Source organism: Carlito syrichta, unplaced genomic scaffold, assembly GCF_000164805.1.
Source record: "Carlito syrichta isolate Samal-C Ts95f unplaced genomic scaffold, Tarsius_syrichta-2.0.1 Scaffold313380, whole genome shotgun sequence".
Taxonomy (NCBI): domain Eukaryota; kingdom Metazoa; phylum Chordata; class Mammalia; order Primates; family Tarsiidae; genus Carlito; species Carlito syrichta.
In genome coordinates, this window is record NW_007257476.1 from 874,668 (window position 1) to 895,481 (window position 20,814).

The 20,814-nt window shown below is 38.1% G+C and overlaps 1 protein-coding gene across 8 annotated transcripts in view; it reads left to right on the plus strand.

Annotated features, from left to right (window-relative positions):
* NCOA2 (nuclear receptor coactivator 2) overlaps positions 1 to 20,814 on the plus strand; it is a 303,080-nt gene that overhangs the window by 255,400 nt on the left and 26,866 nt on the right. For 6 of the 8 annotated variants that reach the window (XM_021718737.1, XM_021718740.1, XM_021718743.1 and 3 more), the window contains 5 exons: positions 517 to 1,786; positions 9,377 to 9,587; positions 11,444 to 11,650; positions 14,692 to 14,907; positions 17,757 to 17,886. In XM_021718737.1, the coding sequence (XP_021574412.1) occupies positions 517 to 1,786; positions 9,377 to 9,587; positions 11,444 to 11,650; positions 14,692 to 14,907; positions 17,757 to 17,886 (2,034 nt within the window). The remainder of the gene's footprint in view (positions 1 to 516; positions 1,787 to 9,376; positions 9,588 to 11,443; positions 11,651 to 14,691; positions 14,908 to 17,756; positions 17,887 to 20,814) is intronic. The other 2 variants (XM_021718742.1, XM_008070377.1) reach the window with 1 other exon arrangement.

Below are 20,814 nucleotides of genomic sequence, written 5' to 3' on the forward strand. Positions count from 1 at the left end.
TCTAACAGTTAGGGGCAAGTTTTTCCCCCTAAGTTTGTTGTTCATCTTGAGCCAAGTAGTACATATCAGAGCTCTCTGGGCTTCCGGATGTGTCTATTGTTAGGAATTGTAATCTCTGGCAAAGAATTGAAGACAGCTTTGCTTGTTTGGGTCATTTCTTTAAGACAGTACAGGCACTCAGTTACTCATGAGAAAGCTATATTATGTAATTGGAACCCTGCTAATGTCTTATCTATTCACTGCAATTTCAATATAGTAGTAGACAAATTTAAACATATCTCCTCTGTAAAATCACAGACATCTTAATGAGTTGCCTGAAAAACATCCCTCTTGATCCAAAACTCTGCGTGTTCAATCTTGTCCATAATTGCAGATAGTTTCATCAAAGTATTATCTATTCTTTCAATGTCGTCTGTCCTTTTAAAGTAAAAAGGCCATCTCAGTTTTTAAAATTAATAACAATTTGCCGAGTATTTTTCCTTTTTTCTGACATTTCTTTGTTTCCTCATTATACAGAGAGCAGAATGTCTGTGTAATGAATCCGGATCTGACTGGACAAGCAATGGGGAAGCCACTGAATCCAATTAGCTCTAGCAGTCCTGCCCATCAGGCTCTGTGCAGTGGGAACCCAGGTCAGGACATGACACTCAGTAGCAATATAAATTTTCCCATAAATGGCCCAAAGGAACAAATGGGCATGCCCATGGGCAGGTTTGGTGGTTCTGGGGGAATGAACCATGTGTCTGGCATGCAAGCCACCACTCCTCAGGGTAGTAACTATGCACTCAAAATGAATAGCCCCTCACAAAGCAGCCCTGGCATGAATCCAGGACAGCCCAACTCCATGCTTTCGCCAAGGCATCGCATGAGCCCCGGAGTGGCTGGCAGCCCTCGAATCCCACCCAGTCAGTTTTCCCCTGCAGGAAGCTTGCATTCCCCTGTGGGAGTTTGCAGCAGCACAGGAAATAGCCATAGTTATACCAACAGTTCCCTCAACGCACTTCAGGCCCTCAGCGAGGGGCACGGGGTCTCATTAGGGTCATCGTTGGCTTCACCGGACATAAAAATGGGCAATTTGCAAAACTCCCCAGTTAATATGAATCCTCCCCCACTCAGCAAGATGGGAAGCTTGGACTCGAAAGACTGTTTTGGACTTTATGGGGAGCCCTCTGAAGGTACAACTGGACAAGCAGAGAGCAGCTGCCATCCTGGAGAGCAAAAGGAAACAAATGACCCCAACCTGCCCCCCGCTGTGAGCAGCGAGAGAGCCGATGGACAGAGCAGGCTGCATGACGGCAAAGGGCAGACCAAGCTCTTGCAGCTGCTGACCACCAAATCCGATCAGATGGAGCCCTCGCCCTTAGCCAGCTCTTTGTCGGACACAAACAAGGACTCCACAGGTAGCTTGCCCGGTTCTGGGTCGACACATGGGACCTCACTCAAGGAGAAGCATAAAATTTTGCACAGACTCTTACAGGACAGCAGTTCCCCTGTGGACTTGGCCAAGTTAACAGCAGAAGCCACAGGCAAAGATCTGAGCCAGGAGTCCAGCAGCACAGCTCCTGGGTCAGAAGTGACTATTAAACAAGAGCCAGTGAGCCCCAAGAAGAAAGAGAATGCACTACTTCGCTATTTGCTAGATAAAGATGATACTAAAGATATTGGTTTACCAGAAATAACCCCCAAACTTGAGCGACTGGACAGTAAGACAGACCCTGCCAGTAACACAAAATTAATAGCTATGAAAACTGAGAAGGAGGAGATGAGCTTTGAGCCCAGTGATCAGGTGAGTTTTGTCATGTCTTCTCTCAGGTATACTAATCTATAACCATTGAGGATTTTCTCCACAGGGGCGTTTTGAGGCCTCAGGTGATAAGGTAAAAATAAGCCTTCTCTTTTGTTATTCGTACCTTGAAGTTCTCACCCAAGCCTTGTGTTTCAGATGGTCTGCCTAACAAAGAGTGACATTGTTACAGAATGTGGGTGGGCAGACCTTTTTTTGTAAGGGCCAAATGATAAATATTTTAGGCTTTGCGGGCTGCATAGTCTGTGTCACAACTATTCACCTCCACCCTTATCAGCCACAGACACGTAAACAAATGAGTACTCCAAGAAATCTTTACTTATAAACATAGAAATTTGAATTTCATTCCCTTTTCACGTGTCACAAAATATTCTTCTTTTGAATGTTGTTAACCGTTAAAAAAAAATGTAAATCCATTCTTAGCTCTCACAAAAACAGGTGGTGGGCAGGATTTAGCCCGCAGGCTGGTGGTAGTTTGCTGACCCCTAATTACCGAAGATGCCTAAATTGGAGGTAATCGCTTCCTCAACACTGGGCTTTGTCAGAACAGACTTAATTGAATTATTTCTTATTTACCTTTCTCTCTACTTCAGATCAGAGTTTAACTGGTTTTGGAATCTAATGAAGATCATTCTACCTCTTTATTCTCAACCAAAAGTTCTGATAAATGCAGAAGAATTTCTTAGATCACTGTTATAAAAATACTTAAGGAGAAACAGATAGTAGAAAGGAGACGTATGCCAGGCACGGTGGCTCAAGCCTGTAATACCAGTACTTTGGGAGGTGGAGGTAAGAGGATTGCCCGAGCTCAGGGATTTGAGACCAGCCTGAGCAACCTGGCGAGACCTCGTCTCTACAGTAAATCAGAAAAATTAGCCGGGCATGGTGGCACATGCCTGTAGTTCCAGCCACTTGGAAGGCTGAGGCAGAAGGATCACTGAGCCCAGTAGGTTGACGCTACAGCGGTCGTGAGAGTGCCACTGCAATCCAGCCTGGGCAACAGAGTAAGACTCCAACTCAAAAAAAGAAAGGCGACATAAAGGTTAGCTTGATGTTAGTGTATGTGAGCCATCTTATATAAATTCAAAACTAGAATCATAGATTACATTATCTGTTGTTGTCTGAAAAATTATTTCTTGAAAAAAATCCAGGACACCCAAAGTGATGTTCAAAATGATTCTTTCTTAAATGACAAACTTGTATATATTTACACCCAAAGTGATGTTCTAAATCATTCTTTTTTCATTGTAAAACTTGTATATATTTATGGCGTACAATATGTTGTTTTGAAATATGTATACATCATGGAATCGTTAAATCAAACTAATTAACAAATGCATTACCTCACATACTTATTTTTTGTAATGTGAACCCTTAAAATCTACTCTCTCAGCAATTTTTCAAGTATACAATACATTGTTATTAACTATAGCCACCATGTTGTACAATAGAGCTCTTGAACTTATTCCATCATGGCTAACTGAAATTTGTATCCTTTGACCACTATCTCCTCAACCCCTCCCCCCCCAAATCAGTCTTGATAGTACTCTAAGAAGATGATGACATCACAAGGAAAAAGTAAACCATTTAATATTTTTCTTTAAAAAAAAAAGATGGGTTATTACAGCCACATTGACTTGGCATGTAGCGTTTCCTGGGGATCAATGACAGACGAGGTTAATGCTTCAAGAATCACCCTGGCTTTATTCTTCCTCTAATCCCTGGACATGCCCTGTACTTCAGACTTGTTCTTAAGTCATGACTGGTTAAGAAGTGAAGAAGCTGCAAAGGCCCTCTGTTTGAAATGGCTCACAGTGTGTCCTTGAAATTTGTTTTGCAAGTGGATATTTTATGTGTAACTGTCTTCAGGGACTAGTGGCGGATGGGGAGAGGGAAGTGGCATTCCCTTGCTGTATTCTGGAGCTCTGCTCAGTGGACAGAGTCTAAACCCAAGGCAGGACTGGGATAGAGAGTGGTCATCAGGGAAGCTGAGTTCCCACATGCTCTTCTACTTGTCTGGGCTTCTCACTTTGATGTTTTGACAGATGCTACCATTCCTAAAGGACACATAGAATTTTTCACGTCTTCATGCCCTTCACAAGGGAAACAGAGCCAAGTTGTAAACATCTCGAGTGATTAATCCTTAAATTTAGGTGTTAGTACAAGATTCTATGGAGCAGCTATTCTGTAATGCTGTAAAATTACTAGATGAGGGAACCGGCGTCTCCACAGAAAGTTAATAGTAATGTCTTGGATAAAGGAAAGTATAAAACCATATTGACAACTGTAAATGTTTTAATCTTTTGATGTTTACTATAATAGAATATACATAGCTAGTGGCAGTCCAGAGTGGCAGGCACAGTGCCACTCAGGTCTCTTGACAGGCCTGAGAGGGCGAGATGGTAACTCAATGAGGTCTGCCTCACCTTAGTGTCTAACACAGCCAGGCCCTCCTCTGTAAGCAGAATTCACTTGTATCCCAGGCCTGAGGCCTCAGGGACTTAGAGGGTCAGGGAAGGGGGCTACTGTCTGGCATTTGTATATTTATATATATGATTGCACTAACTTCAGACAAGGAACTGACAAAAGAGAAGTTTTTTGGGTTTGTTTGTTTTTTAACTCCTTGAATCACTTGCAGTTTCGAATTGTTATTTAGGAGAAACATTTTTCTAATCATCATTGCCTCACCTAGGAAGCCTAAAACCCAAAGTACAATCAGCACAGATCTGTCATTTTGAGTGACTCAAAAAGCAGTGTATGCAGGCATACACATACACATACACATACGTGCATATACAGTTAAGCATGTTTTCCTTAATGAAATCCAGTCTCTGGTCTCACCCTTCCTCCATTCTTGTTTAAAACCCCACCAAAAATACCGCTTTAGAGCAATTCTAGCATCAACAACACTGCGACTTGAAAAGTTGCCACAGGAAGTATGCATCACCTAAATTTAGATCAAAGTTAGAATGACTTCGCTTCAGAAGAAAAGCAATGATTATTTCACCTCCTGGTCACCTTCACTGTTCCCAAATACAGATTGTCTCTCCTATTAACTGCTGTACAAGTTTATTGAAGACTTTTCTTTCTTTTCAAGGGAATACAGTAAGTTATTTATTTAGTAACATAAAGCAAACTATTAATGAATCTGAATTGCACAGTTAACTGCCTTGTTATTTTTACTCAGAAAAGAGCCATTAACTGAGTGTGTGTTTAACCTATTACTAACTTATTAAGGACAGGAAGTACTGCGATGGTACAATTTTACCTAAAATAGCATTTTTTACTGGGTAGGATATTTAAACATTTGTTTCTACGACATTTCCTAACCAACAGGAAACAGTGACCGAAACATTTCCAATATGTTTACCGACTTTTAAGTGATATGCTTATTTACACAGTAGAGAATGATTGATACCTAATCAAATTGATACTGTTTTGTTTCTAATGCTACTGGGACATTTATGATAAGGGTTTGGAAATATTCTAAAAATTTCTTCTTGGTATTTGACTTTGTTAAAACGACAAGTCATATTTTAAACTGGTAGTGTCCTGAAAATTTCCCTCCAAATGTGGTAGAACTGTCTTACCATTTCTTAACAATTTTGTGTTGGGTAAATGTGGTAAATTACACTTATTATTTAAAATATTTTGAAAAGCTGCTTTGTAATTTATTAGAATACTTGCATTATTGAAATGCATGTGCTTTTTATATTTCCTTCAGAGTACAAGTTGATTTGACATATGAAAAAATCCTAAAACCAGAAAAATGAAAAATTAAAGAAATCAAGTCTAATTTTCATTTTGTAGAACTTTTATAAAAATCTTTCTGACTCATTTTCTGCCTGAAATAGTTTAAACTAACTACTCAAATTGATGTGGCTAATTTGAGCATTCAAATAGATGCCTAAGCAAAACTTTCAAGTATCTTGGCAAAGCATTTTAAAGGAAGGCATTAATCTTTTTGTCTTGCAAAGAAATCATGCCTAACAAAGTGGATAGAGACTGGAAGAACTTTTGATGAGATTCAAAGCTTACAAAATTATAAGGGAGAACATTTTTTTGTCAGAAACTTTATTTAACCAAAGTCATTTCTTCCAGAACTTACGTGAATGCAGGAGAAAATACTGTTACCATCAGATTTTGTTGTTAAACAACCTAAAGGGTCTAGCTATTCTGAACTGTATCTCCCTGAAGAGCATTTAAAGTAAACTTATGATAATTAAATTAATGTTAAATATGTACTCCAAAAATTGGCAAGGAATAAACACAGGCAAAGCAATATTATTCCTAGTGAGAAAATTTTACAATGCATTTTTCAAATGGTAAGCTGAATGAATTCAAATAGTATTCCTACTTATGAATCTCCATAGAACCCAGTTCCTTCTGATAATACCAAATAGCTTTTTGAAGACAAATGTATATAAATACTTTTCAGAGCTAGAGTGACACAATTGAATTAGATCAAAATTTGAAAGTCAGTTTAACTTTAATACATGCTTTTTACAAATCAAAACCATTCAAGGAAAATAATGGGTTTAAAACTTTTTAATTACTTAGAAATTATTTGAAATAAGTTGACTTACACCATCCAAATATAGTTTAACATACATATATGCTTATGTAACATTCGATTTACATTAAACTCATTATTTAGACACAGGAGTAGATTACAAAGGAAGAACCCAAGAATCCTGTCATTAGAACTCTCAAAGCATGATCATTACTTTTCTCTTCAGGATGGCTTACAGTATAATTTTATTTTCATGAAGAGTGGCAGTAAAGAGAAAACGGGGCAAGTCTGTACTCAACTGTTGTTAATATATGTTGTCAAAAGTTACATTTACAAAGATCTGGGACTGAGGGCAAATGTAAGTGCATCCACTGAGAAAAATACCATACTTTATTCTTCCTGTTGTTTACAACAACCTGTTTATTTGGATATTTCTCTTCATAACAGTCTGCAAAACTTTCTCAAGAGGCAGCTTATCACGTATTTCAACCCACTTCCCTCACCCCACACGCAGAGCTTAAGAGTGGAAGCTCTTAAAAATTGCTCAGCAGAGGAGCCAGTATAGTAGGGAAACTTGACATTGTCCAACAGAGAGAAATTTCACAGTTTACTGGAGCCTCTAACTTTTTAATGACAAAACTGTAAGGATATTTACCACACATTTTTAATGAAACATTATTCTGAGAAATCAGTGGAAAGTATAGGAATTTCTATTAAAAATTGTAGTTGATTATGGGAGAATTTTTATATTATGTGTTAATATGATTAAAAGGGTTCATCTCGACTGTATGCCCATTACTTAATTCTAGGCACTGTCCTTGGAGGGCAATACATGTTTATACTGAGAGTATCAATTTATGCCTTATATATTCAATAAAACATGGTAAAGGAGATTTATAGTAGAATCACTTTACATGTGCATTTGAAGTACACAAAGTCAGTTTTCTGCCTTCAGAAAGCAAGAAGAACAGATGATTATTAAATGGTTATTTAAGTAGTGTGAGCAGTTTTGCCCACCTTTCAGCTTAATGAGTATATACCCTAGTGGAGTGATCATGAGGTAGGTGATAGGAATTTACTGGGTTTTTGCTCCCTTGTGGCTCTGATAGTGTGGACATGTAACCACAGGCTTTTTAAATGCCACGTGACCTCAGCATGAACTATTTCATTCAGGACTCAGCCAAAGAAATAATAAGGTGCTCTACTCTAGAGGAACCAACCGTGTTGCTCTTGGAGGGATTACACAGTGCAGTGCCTTCCTAAAGAGCCTTAAGGATCCATGTGTCTGTCTGTGACGGTCTCTACTTTAGGATGCTAACTTTGGAACCTAACCCTTACTTAAGATGTAACTAACCCTTCCATATCTGATGCCTCCCTCTTTTTGTGAGAATTGGTTGAACTAACTAAAAATGTTCTTGAAACTGCTCTGACAATGCATTAGGAAAATGAATGTCCGAGTTATTGTTAAACTAGTTGTCTGAAAAGAACAAAATAAAATGTCTCTTCGTTCTATTCTTCCTAATTTGAGAAATATACTCCATCAAAAGACATCTCATATAGATACTACATTTGCTAGCCTCTACATGAGGGATGGGAATTGTATATGAGGATAAAAATGTAAACCATTCTGCTTTAAGTATAACCCATTTTCATATGTATGGCATGTATTTCATTTGAATGGCCAGTGTAGATGAAAAGACCAGTTGTGATCAAGGATTCCAAGTCCATCCAGTGACTGAGGAAACTGTCTAACTTAATGTATTCCATCTACACATCAAGAAACTCATTCATACCACTTTCTGCACTAAAAAACAGTCCTAGCATATAACTCAGCCCTTTTCTTGTGTCGGTGGCACTGTCTGATTTTAAGTACCTGGCACATGATAGATTCTATTCTAAAGAGTTTTTATGATAAATTTCCAGTTTAGCTTCTTGGAAGAAAAGTACTAAATATGGAATAGTGGTGATACTTATTATTTTAATGTTAGTGATTGAAAATGAGATTTTTTTTTTAAGGTGGGAGGAACCTAAGAAACATTTGTATGTTAGTAATAATGTATAATCAAGTTAATAGCTCTGTGTTTGAGGGCAACCAATTTTTATCTTGCGTCCATACATTTTGTCACCTAAGTTGGAGAATGATTGAAAACCATTATCTTTCAAAACTGAAAGTGCAAGCAAAAAAATACTAAAGCACCGAAATGTTTAGTTCATGGTTACTTCAAGCTTACTTTTGCATCCCTCCCTTTTGAAAAAGAAAAAAGCTGGCCGGCTCGGTGGCTCAGCCTGTAATCCCAGCACTTTGGGAGGCCGAGGCGAGTGGACTGCCTGAGCCCGCGGGTTCGAGACCCGCCTGGGCAACTTGGCGAGACTTGTCTCTACAGTAAATCAAAAAAACTAGCTGGGCGTGGTAGTGCGCGCCTGTAGTTCCAGCTACCTGGAAGGCTGAGGCGGAAGGATCGCCGGAGCCCAGCAGGTCAAGGCTGCAGTGGTCGGGAGCGGCCACTGCACTCCAGTCTGGGCAACAGAGTGAGACTCCAACTCAAAAAAAAAAAAGAAAAAGAAAAAAGCCTAAAAGGAAATGATCATTTGTTGAATTCTGATTTGATACAGATTTGGATCACATTTTATACCAATTTTTGTTGTTGTTATTTCTTAGGGAGATTTAGGCATAAAACCTAGACCAGGACAGTAAGTCAGTCTACTCATAATCAATTAAAAATATATATTCTCATAATTAGTGGAATTATTTGCATAAAATAGAGGAGAATTTATAAATTACCAACGAATCACAGTGCTAGAAGAGAGCTTTCTTTCTAATTCAGCCATCTCTTTTTTAGACAAGGTAATTGAGGACCAAGAGATTAAATTGCTTGTTCTCTGTCAGCTTAATTTTTAAAAAGATGGTCAATTAACTGTTAGACTTGAGGTACGCATGATATCTGCATCTATTATTTGGCTGTGGTGCCTTATACCAGTTAGGTGTGTAATTGCAAATGGGCCTGTGGTGCCTGCCCTTAGAGTAGGACTGGATAAATTCTTCTGTTTGTTAACTGCAGCCTGGCAGTGAGCTGGACAACTTGGAGGAGATTTTGGATGATTTGCAGAACAGTCAATTACCACAGCTTTTCCCAGACACGAGGCCAGGCGCCCCTGCTGGATCAGTTGACAAGCAAGCCATCATCAATGACCTCATGCAACTCACAGCTGAGAACAGCCCTGTTACACCTGTTGGAGCCCAGAAAACAGCACTGCGAATTTCACAGAGCAGTGAGTATGAGATACCGCTGGTTATGCCAAGAAATTTCTATGTAATCACTATCAGAAACAGGAATTATTAAAATCTGATGCAAACAGCTTAGTCACTTCAAGGTTTTTGTGATCAAATAGCACCATCTACTGTACTGGTCTTTCAGAGCAATATTCAAAATGGATTTTAATGAACATGGTTCTCTAACATTTTCTTGTGGGTAATTTAATCAGCATGAAGCAGGGAGACTGACCTACATTGATACAGTTTTTCAGCTGATTGTCAAATTTCCCTTCATTTCACTTACTGCCTTTCAGACATGGAGTTGAAATTAGATTTTATGTATTTAATATATAATGAAGTACTCAAAATATAAAAAATTGGGGAATTATGCTGATTTTTAGGGATAATCCGCTGTCACAAAAAAATTATCCTCAAAATATTTAATCATTATACACGAAAAGGCTAAACATTAAAAATACCTTGCCCTGTCTCTTAGGAATCCTCATATAGGCATCTATGTTATATGGGACTATACCATATGTTTCTAAGGGAATTCTAAATGTAATTGTTTGTCTATTTATAAAGGACATCGTTTATCTTTTATTTTAAATTTGTATAAGCTTAAGATAAACTCTTTATTCACTATGAACACTTAATTTATAATTTTAATAGTACCTGGAGTTGTCTGGTAGCTTTGAATGGGAGAAAAAGGGTAAAACAAAAGAAAAATGAGTTTTACTGATCTCTCAACCCTGTTTATTTCTTGGGCAGTGGAGTATTAATTGCGGACCATGGGAAATCACCATCAAAGGGGTGAGAAGTGGGTAAAAAACACACTGGATAGTTTATGTTCATTAACCAGGGACGCAGTGAGGGCCTACATGGGAACTCATGGTTTCTCCTCTGGCTGTAGCTCCTAATGGGGTTCATGTTATTGAATAGTAAACAGATAACTAAGCCTGAAGAAGTCATGATTAAGCATGTACATAATTTCTATTCCCAGCCCTAATTTTTCTAAATATTTTATTTGTATTATTGATTGTTAAGAACTTCTCTCTTTTAAATGTGCTATTAAATCAGGCTATGTTTATATAATTTGGAGAAAATTAAGCTTGATATTATCTAAAATTATTATAATATGTTAGTATTTTTTAATTGAATAACATTATCAAAGTATGGATTGTCAGTATACTCATATAGTTCTTAGTACACAGTAGATTCTTATTAACTAACCATAAAAATCATTTCAAATCTAAATGTGCCCAAAATTTAACAAGCTGTATTTAGAAAAGTAGGCACTTTTGATTTAATAGTGCTTCAAGTGTAACCATTTTCAATCTAACTCTAATCCAAGGAAAGTCCAGTAAAAAATGATATTCTAATGTCCAAGCCACATGTATATAGGTTAGAAGATGTTTATAGCTTCATAGCTGTAAGAAAGCAGTGCTTCTAGTTGAATAATAGAACATGAAAAAAAACATTATTAGTCATTTTCTTAGCAAATATAGTTGAGTATTAGAAATTACTACTGGAAATCACCTGTTGTGCCTAATTAGCACCCTCTTATTTAAAAAAAGAAAGAAAGAAATTACTGCTGGAGAGAAAAGTGCATGATAAATAATATATGTGGTTTTTTTTTTTTTTGCAAAATCATCAATAATTAAATTAGCGAATTGTTGGTTAGATTACAGATCTGAACTTTGGCACTGCATATTTCTTTTGTCTGTGAATTTGTCTTCTTTTTAGGCAGTTGGTCCCTGACGTGCAAATATTTGTCATTTTACAGAGGACATTCTCCTTCAACACTACTACTGTTAATACTTTTTTCTATTATCCTATATTAACCTTCAATTTTCATTTGTTTTCTCCTTAGCTTTTAATAACCCACGACCAGGGCAACTGGGCAGGTTATTGCCAAACCAGAATTTACCACTTGACATCACATTGCAAAGCCCAACTGGTGCTGGACCTTTCCCACCAATCAGAAACAGTAGTCCCTACTCAGTGATACCTCAGCCAGGAATGATGGGTAACCAAGGGATGATAGGAAACCAAGGAAATTTAGGGAACAGTAGCACAGGTAAGGGCACAAATGCACGGTTGCTTCATTGGTAGGTAATTTAATTAATTATGTATTCATCCACATCAAACTAGTAGAATTTTTCAAGTGAACTTTTTATGTTAAAATGGAAGTAAGAAAATTCTGCAAATTTCCACTGTAAGAATGGCATATGGGAAAGCATTCCAGTAAGTTGACCATTTAATTCTGTGATCTTGACTTTTACAAGGTTTCTAATCATTAGTCCTGTAGCCTAGACTTATTTCACTTCTGTCCCAGTTACTATGCTAGACATTGTAGATATGTGTAAAATAACTTGGTGATTGCTAGCTTCCCGTGATAACTTGCTGATACCCCCAAAACTTACTAATTGATTATTTGTGTTTGGAGAATTTTAGAATGAAAGTTTAAAATTCAAGCAATCATTCGTACTTCCAGGCAATACAATTCTCATCCAGAAAAATAGTCATTAAAAATAAAGAACTTGGGCAACCCTCTCGGGTTCCCTCCCGCTGTGGGAGCTTTTCTGTCCTCTTAATAAATCCTGCTTTAAAAAATAAAGAACTTAAAACAGTAGTACGCCTGGCCTAATAGTAACTTTCAGATCTGGTTCCAGGCTCCATTTTTGAAGATGTAGGAAGTTGCCTGTGATCTGATTTGGACCTTGACCTGCTGTAATTTCAGGTGTCCGCCAAGTTGCCCAGGCATATTTCCGAAGTAGTAGTCACTATCCCAGTGGCTACCATATTCCCAAACTTCCATCCAGTGCAAACTGGAGATAGTTGCAGTAGCATTGATTCTCTTGCCACCACATTATATACCCTGTAACACCTATTTATTACAAAAATAGCAGGGTGCTGAGTTTTCTCATAAGGAGCTACTGACAATTTAACAGCTTTCCTTTGTCTAAATGAGGCATAGAAACAAAGGCATAGAAAGAAACTGATCTTATTTAAAAACTTAGAGTGGTAGGTGTCTTAATTCTTGGTAGTTTATTTTTAGCTTAGTCTATAATCCCTATACACACATTGCCATTTATGTACCTAACTGAATATAAGAGTTCAATTGAAGGGGAAAAGGATTTTTTCCTTTTTATTGTTTATAAGGAATTAATGGGAAGTGTGAATTATGCTGTATTAAAGTAACATTCATTCATCAAATAATAACAAATATTTTTGGAGTGCCTACACATGTACCAGCCATTGACTGCTTCACTAATTTATATGGTCACAGAAACAATGCCATATTTGTTTTACAAATAAATGCAGATAAAAATTTTAAGATAGGCCGGGCTCGGTGGCTCAGCCTGTAATCCCAGTACTTTGGGAGGCCGAGGTGAGTGGATTGCCTGAGCCCGTGGGTTCAAGACCTGCCTGGGCAACTTGGCGAGACCTCATCTCTACAATAAATAAAAAAATCAGCCAGGCATGGTAGCGCGCGCCTGTAGTTCCAGCGACTTGGAAGGCTGAGGCAGAAGGATCGCTGGAGCCCAGCAGGCCAAGGCTGCAGTGGCCGGCAGCGGCCACTGCCCTCCAGTCTGGGCGACAGAGTGAGACTCCAACTCAAAAAATAAAAAAATTTAAGATAAAGTATGGATTTAGGATTTATGTAAAATTCTATAAGGAAAAAAACCCAATGATTTATTAAGGCTTATTAGCAGAATGCAAAAAGATCTGAGTTCTTGTAGGAATCTTCCATAGGAAGTTGGGAGTAGGTCTATATTCGTCTCAGCAGCCTGGAAATCACTGGTGTTCAGGCTGTGAAGATCACACAGCACCCTCACTCAGTTTCAAACAGTAACAACAACAAAACCAGACTGACAAGAACCATCCCAGTTATTATTGCATTAGAATTGTTTAATTATAGGTGATTTTTCCTTTCTGCTTTCTAGACTTTCTATAATTTTAATATATTATTTAGGTAACAGATTTTTGGAAAAATCTGTTTAAAATTTTTCCCATAATATTTTTGTATGCTTCAAATAGAATCTTAAAATGGTTTTTAAAATACATATTAATATAATACTTTTTGAATCTAACTAGTTACCTTTTAATCATCCTCATAGCACATGCTAATTTCCCAAGTGAAGAAACACCCACAATACATGTTCTCTCTGTTAAATATATTCAATTTTTAGTTGTTTATCATAACTAAAGAAAATGAAAGCAAGCCGTGTATTTGAAAGCAGACCCTTTCTATGTATCTATTATTAAACACTTCAGAATTAAGGAACATCTTTTGGGGTTTTCCTCTTTAGAATATCAAGTCTTAGCAAACATTCGGCCATTGCCAAACCTGTGGGGCCAGGCTAGAGCAAACACTTGATCCTGCTTGGCAGTTTCATGCTCTTATTGTCATGTGTGGTCAAATAACTATTACAATCTCAAATATAAAGAGATGTTTATAAATCTGGCCTAACCATTCTAGATCGGTATAATCAGAAATGTGGTGGTCTAGGTCTATTGAAGTAGTATACGTTCCTGTGCCTTTACTATGAAGGACTACAGTAAATATCAGAAAGATCCTGTCATTTCCCCAGTACTGAGAGGACACCATTGGTCAGTTTTAAAGTCTAACAAATTCCAGTACTCTAAAAGGCATTTGAGGATTAGAAATCTGGCATAGGCTTAATGGAATATTCTCTGTGATTTTAGTTTCTAATTCGAGTATTGATTATCTGTTTACCTTGTTCTTCTTATCTTTACCTCCCTTTTGGAAAGTAAAGCATTGACGTGTGTATCAGCTAATGTGATTCACTTCCTGAGGAAGGAAGTTGGGGTTATCCACACGCCACGGCACCTGTTTCTAAGTACAAATGGGAACAATGTTTTAACAGCTTTTCCGAACTATAGAGTGGCAAGTCCATGTTATGAAAACTTTAGTAATTGCCAATTCTTATTTCTTACCCAAGGGCCCATGTCTGGCCAGTAAGGGCATTAGCTATTAGCTAACTGTGGATTACAGAATGATTGTCTTGTAACGAGTAAGATCAGCTGGTGTTCATACATGCTAAATATGTCTTCGGTGACCGTGTCACTCAGTTTTCTTTGGCTTCTATGCAGGAATGATTGGTGGTAATGCTTCTCGGCCCACCATGCCATCAGGGGAATGGGCCCCACAGAGTTCAGCTGTGAGAGTCACCTGTGCTGCTACCACCAGTGCCATGAACCGGCCAATCCAAGGAGGTATGATTCGGAATGCAACAGCCAGCATCCCCATGAGACCCAACAGCCAGCCTGGCCAAAGACAGATGCTTCAGTCTCAGGTCATGAATATAGGTAAGTTAGTTCCCATGCTCTTGGCTTTTAATTTTTCTGCTTTCTCAGAAGGGAATATTGGCTCCATAAGTTCTTTCAAGACATGTTTCTTACTAGGAGTTTAGATAATTGGCTCATGTGAGCTGTCATTAGTGAGATTTTGCTGGAACTCTGTATAGACTCATAGAATCTCAAAGCTTCTCCAGTTACAGGAAAACTAACTACCTTTGTGATCTTTGTTTTCATTAAGTTACCTAATTTCAACTTAGGGGGAAAGTAAACTAGAATGTCACACCATAAATATATATATATACACGTGGTATTTTATAAATAAATGAAGAGTCAGTGGGACAGCAGGAATTCCTAACTCTGGATGATCATTGGAATCAACTCAGGAACTTAAAATGCAGATTCCTGGGCTACCTCCCTCGACTACTAAATCAGTTGCCCAGGTTCTCAGTGAAGGTTGCAAGGTCTTATAGAACATCTCACAAAATGTGAGGATCACTACAATTCTATTTGGAGACAGTTCACTTTTTCTTAAAATTAATGCTCTTAACATATGATACCATTTATGTGAAATGTTCAGAACAGGCATATTTATAAAGACAGAATGCAGAGTAGTGGTTGCCTAGGGTCAGAGCGGGAGAAGGGAGTGATTCCTAGTGGTTAAGGGGTTTTTTGGGGGGGAAATGAAAATGCTCTAAAATGGACTATGGTAAAAACTCATTGGACGATACACTTTGTATGACGTGTTAATTATATCTCAATGAAGCTGCTAATTTTTTTTAAATGGTCTGAACAACTCCTACTTGGGATTATTGTCTTAATAATTGACATATTAACCTTCCCCTTATCTTGTTCATTAGTGTAATTCTGATAAGTTAACGTTTTTGTTGTTTTCATATACTTCGATATTGCACGATGAGGAAGAGCTAAATCATTCATGGAAAGGTGCCAGGGTTGTTATGACAAGATAATGCAGATTTCTTGTTCTAACTGTGGCATCAGTTTTCTTACCTAGTTATTTAATTGTTCGGCACATTTTGGCTTATTGTTTCTGAGAGATGGCCTTACTGAATGTTCTTGAAGCAGTGAGTGGTGATTTGAGGACTGCATGAAAAATGTTAAAAATAATATGCCAAATTAAGCTGAGGAATTTTTAAATGCTTATTAATTCATTTAAGATAACAATAGTAAGTCTCATGTCTATAAATTTAATTTATTCTTGGTCTCCGCTGAGGAACATCTGGCCTATGAGCTTGAAATATGGCTCTGTAAGCTTTATTGTGTAGGTGAAATTCTCAAATTTTTAATAAACTCAAAAAAGCTGTGAATTTAACAGAAAATTATCTATTGTAATGGAAGACAAGTCCATGAAGAATGATAATCATATAATTTTTTAAAACTCATTTCATCCATTAGCTTTAAAGTCTTTGAAAGAACTTCTGAGAAAGAGCATGTCTGAGTGCCTGGGCTTCCTCTCTCCTCTGGCCTTAGTCTGGTGGGACTAGCTAAAGTGGCAAACGTTTAGGAGCAAGTGTCGAGACCAGCACTGTTTTTTGTTTTTAATTTGAGTCGGAGTGTCACTCTGTCACCCAGGCTAATAGTGAAGTGACATGCTCACGGCCACCGCAGCCTCAACTTGCTGGGCTCAGGCAGTCCTTCCACCACAGACTTCCAGGTAGCTGAAACTACAGGCATGCGTCACCACACCCAGCTATTTTTTTTGTATTTATTGAAGAGATGAGCTCTCACCAAGTTGCCCAGGCTGGTCTCAAACCCCCGGGCTCAGGCAGTCCCCTCGCCTCTGCCTCCAAAAGTGCTGAGCTTACAGGCGTGAGCCACCACTGTGCCTGGCCTAGACCAGCACTTCTTAAGAATATGGTCCAACACCCAGGTACCCTTTCAGGAGGTCTGCAAGACTAAAATGATTTCCATAATACTACTAAATCACTCTTTGCCTTCTTCACTCTTTCTTTTTTTTTTGAGTCAAAGTCTCACTCTGTTACCCAGGCTGGAGTGCAGTGGCATGCTCATGGCCACCGCAGCCTCGGCCTGCTGGATCTGGGCAATCCTTCCACCTCAGCCTTCCAAGTAACTGGAACTACAGGCATATGCCACCACGCCCTGCTAATTTTTTGATTTATTGTAGAGACGAGGTCTCACCATGTTGCCCAGACTAGTCTCCAACCCGTGGGCTCAGGCAGTCCTCTCGCCTTGGCCTACCAAAGTGCTGGGATTACAGGTGTGAGCCACCATGTCCAACTGCCTTCTTCACTCTTATCTCACAAATGTACAGTAGAATTTTCCAAAGGTTACGTGCTATTGTGATATCACAAAACAAATAGAAGATTCCACTATCTTCCCTTAATCCAGTTATTAAAGCAATTTGGAAAAATAAAACAATACTAATAAAAGGGTTTTTTATTTTGCATTTTAAAATCTCGTTTATATTAACATAATTCGTTTATTATAGTTTTTAAAATGAATTAGTACTTTTTTCTGTTTCTCAATTTTCAATATAGTAAACATCAATATGCACATGAATAAGGCTTTTTTTTTTTTTTTTTTTTTTTGGTAGAGATGTGTTTCTAATCTTGTCCAGGCTGATCTTGGACGTCTGGCCTCACGTCATCCTTCTGGTCTGGATATGCCCTAAAATGGTTGATTAGCCTTAATATATATTGCCTTTATTTCCGTTTCAAAGCCAGAATTCTATCTTTTTATTTTCATCTAGATAATTACTATTGTTTTTGTCTTTTCCATTTTTCATAACCGGATATTTCATTTTATATTAGATAGCAGAAATACATACTGCCTTGATTATAAGATGTGAAGTTTCTGGCTTTTTTCTTCTCCCCGTTTAGGGCCATCTGAATTAGAGATGAATATGGGGGGACCTCAATATAGCCAACAACAAGCTCCTCCAAATCAGACCGCCCCCTGGCCTGAAAGCATCCTGCCTATAGACCAGGCATCTTTCGCCAGCCAAAACAGGTGAGTCCTTAGCACCGAGGTATACGAGAGTGTAGTGGGTCGTGAGTTTACGTCATCTTAGACCTCTGCTGGAAGTCTGTCTTTTTCCTTTGAATAATTGGTACCTGACCAGTCTTTATTTATCCAGACTACATCATCTGCTGGGCAGGGAGTAAAGAGGAGAGGGAAGTCCAAAAATGAGCAAGACCTGGGATGTGACTTTTAAAAAGTTAAGTTGGTAAACACAGTATGTACATTGACAACTATGATACGAGGTAGGATGCAGTGAAAGAAAGAAAGAAATGAAAGCCATAGTGAGAAATAAACCACATTCAAGAACTCATTCAACTGGGGTGACTGGGGAAGGCCTTAGATCTTGAAGAACAGGTCCGATTTCAGGAGGCAGAGATGACAGGCCAGTCCCGCTGGGAGAAGCAGCCCATCAGAGGCCCAGAGTCGGATTGCTTTGAATGGAATAAAGGAGGAGCGTCAGGGAAAGGGTGTGACTTGACCAGCACTGGCTGCTGGGGAGCAAGTCTGAGAGCAGGTGGTGTACCTGTGTAGCCCACAGCTATTGTCATACTTGGAGTGGGGGATTCTCATGGTCTTTCCAGCTCTTTGTTCCTACTGATGTTGTTGAGGGGTAGGCTTTTTCTAGGTATGATATGTGAGAAACACCTATTTCCATGAAAATTCGTACATAATACGGTACAACTGCGTAATAATGAAATCTAGCACCTCATAGTTGTTTCTGAACAAAATTTCTAAGGTTAGTTTGCAAGGAAAACTTGCTCAAAGGTTAGGATTTTTAGTGTTGCCCAAACAGACAAGGGTTCTGTTAGAACAAAAATGGAAGCAAGTCCAGGATTGTTTTTGGTCCAATCAGAGTGAGTGTGTTCAGCTTGCTGTGCAAGTGTCTATGACTCAGCGCTGTTCTAGTGTGTTTGGTATTTCTGTTACGTCAGTTTTCTTTATGTAAGAATTGTGGACAAAACAAAACATTTCCATCACGTTTACAGTTATTTCAGTTTTCCTAGCTGCTTATCTCATGTCTTTTACTTTAAATAATTCTGTTTGGTTCATGACCCGCCTGGGCAACTTAGCAAGATCTCATCTCTACAATAAATCAAAAAATTAGCTGGGCGTGGTAGCGCACGCCTGTAGTTCCAGCTACTTGGAAGGCTGAGGCAGAAGGATCGCCGGAGCCCAGCAGGTCGAGGCTGCAGTGGCCAGAGCGGCCACTGCACTCCAGTCTGGGCGACAGAATGAGACTCCAACTCAAAAATAAATAAATAAATAATTCTGTTCGGAAGAAACTTATAACCACCTTTATGGGAATCTTATTGTCATAAAAATTCAGAAGTAATGGATAACAAAGGTTCTAACATGTCTCTTTTGAAATAAAAGAAAAGCAGTGCTTTTTAAAAAATCCTTTTATAAGTATCACAGTTAATTTTAGAAACAGATTTTTTTTAATGTTTTATGAATCCAACATCAGTTCATGTAAGCATTTTAAAAAGATAGTTTATAGCCAGGTTCAGTGGCTCAGCCTGTAATCCCAGCACTTTGGGAGGTCGGGGTAAGTAAATTGCCTGACCCACGGGTTCGAGACCAGCCCGGGCAATTTGGCGAGACCAAGTATCTACAATAAATAAAAAATTAGCTGAACATGGTAGTGTGCGCCTGTAGTTCCGGCTACTTGGAAGGCTGAGGTGGAAGGATCGCGAAAGCCCAGTAGATCAATGCTGGGGTGACTGTGAGCTTGCTACTACACTCTAGCTTGGACGATGGAGTGAAACTCCAACTCAAAAAAAATTAAATAAAATTAAAAAATAAAAAGACAATTTAGCTCTTAAATCTGTAACATATTCACTTATTTATTTACAGCTAAATTTCCACTTCCTTTAGTTCCAGTATGGATTTTTTCCTCATTCCTCTGGTGTGTAGAAGATATATAAAATATAGCCAAAAATGTACACATAACTTGTTAAGATTTCTGTTGAATCTATTAAAAGAATTTTCTCTTGAAATACAGTAGCTGCCTTTCACGAAAGACTTCCTTTCACATTAAGTTCAAAAAAGGTTTCTTTTCTTGACTGTTTCTCATTATTCAGTAGCTGCTATTTTTTTGTGGAATTTTGGAAGTACATATGAAAGGTGAAGAAGTGATAATGGTAATGGTTTCTCAAATAAGAGCTAAGAATTGGGCTTTATTTTTTTTTATTGCCATCTTAAATTACCTACTAGTCCATAGATAAACATGTAGTTTTTAACGTGTGGGGTTTCTATTGATTTTAGACATATCTTCTGCTAATTTATTATTTATTATTTTGCACCAGCCTGGAGCCTGTTTGTATTCTTTCCTTTATTCCTCTGAATTTCATCCTTGTCTTAATCTTATATTCATGTCAGACACTGTCTAGATTATAATTATATTTGTAATTACTGAAATAATTTCTTCATCATGTTAGTGTCCACTTACAAATTGGGATTAGAAGTCTGGATTGATGATGTTTTTTTCTATCTGCTGGGTGTGATATAAGTGAGAATCCAATCTCTACCAAAAAAATTTTTTTATATAAATATATACATTTTTCTATGAGCCAAGCATATTATGATGTCTGTAAGGAAAGTAATATAACTTATGGTGTGCTTAAATTTATTATACCAAACCCCAATACAGTGTATTTTTTTCTGAATATAAAAGTGATTTTTAATATAGCATAGCCTGGCCAGGTCAGGAACCTTTTTTTTTTCATCCACTGGAAGCTTACTGCACCTGTGCTGTGTTTATGTCCAGGCACTTGGCCAGCAAAGATAGACAATCCAGTTTCCACCCTCACTGAGCATAGTCTAAAGTTGTATTTCTTTTTTTTCTTTTTTTTTGAGTTGGAGTCTCACTCTGTCGCCCAGACTGGAGTGCAGTGGCCGCTCCCGGCCACCGCAGCC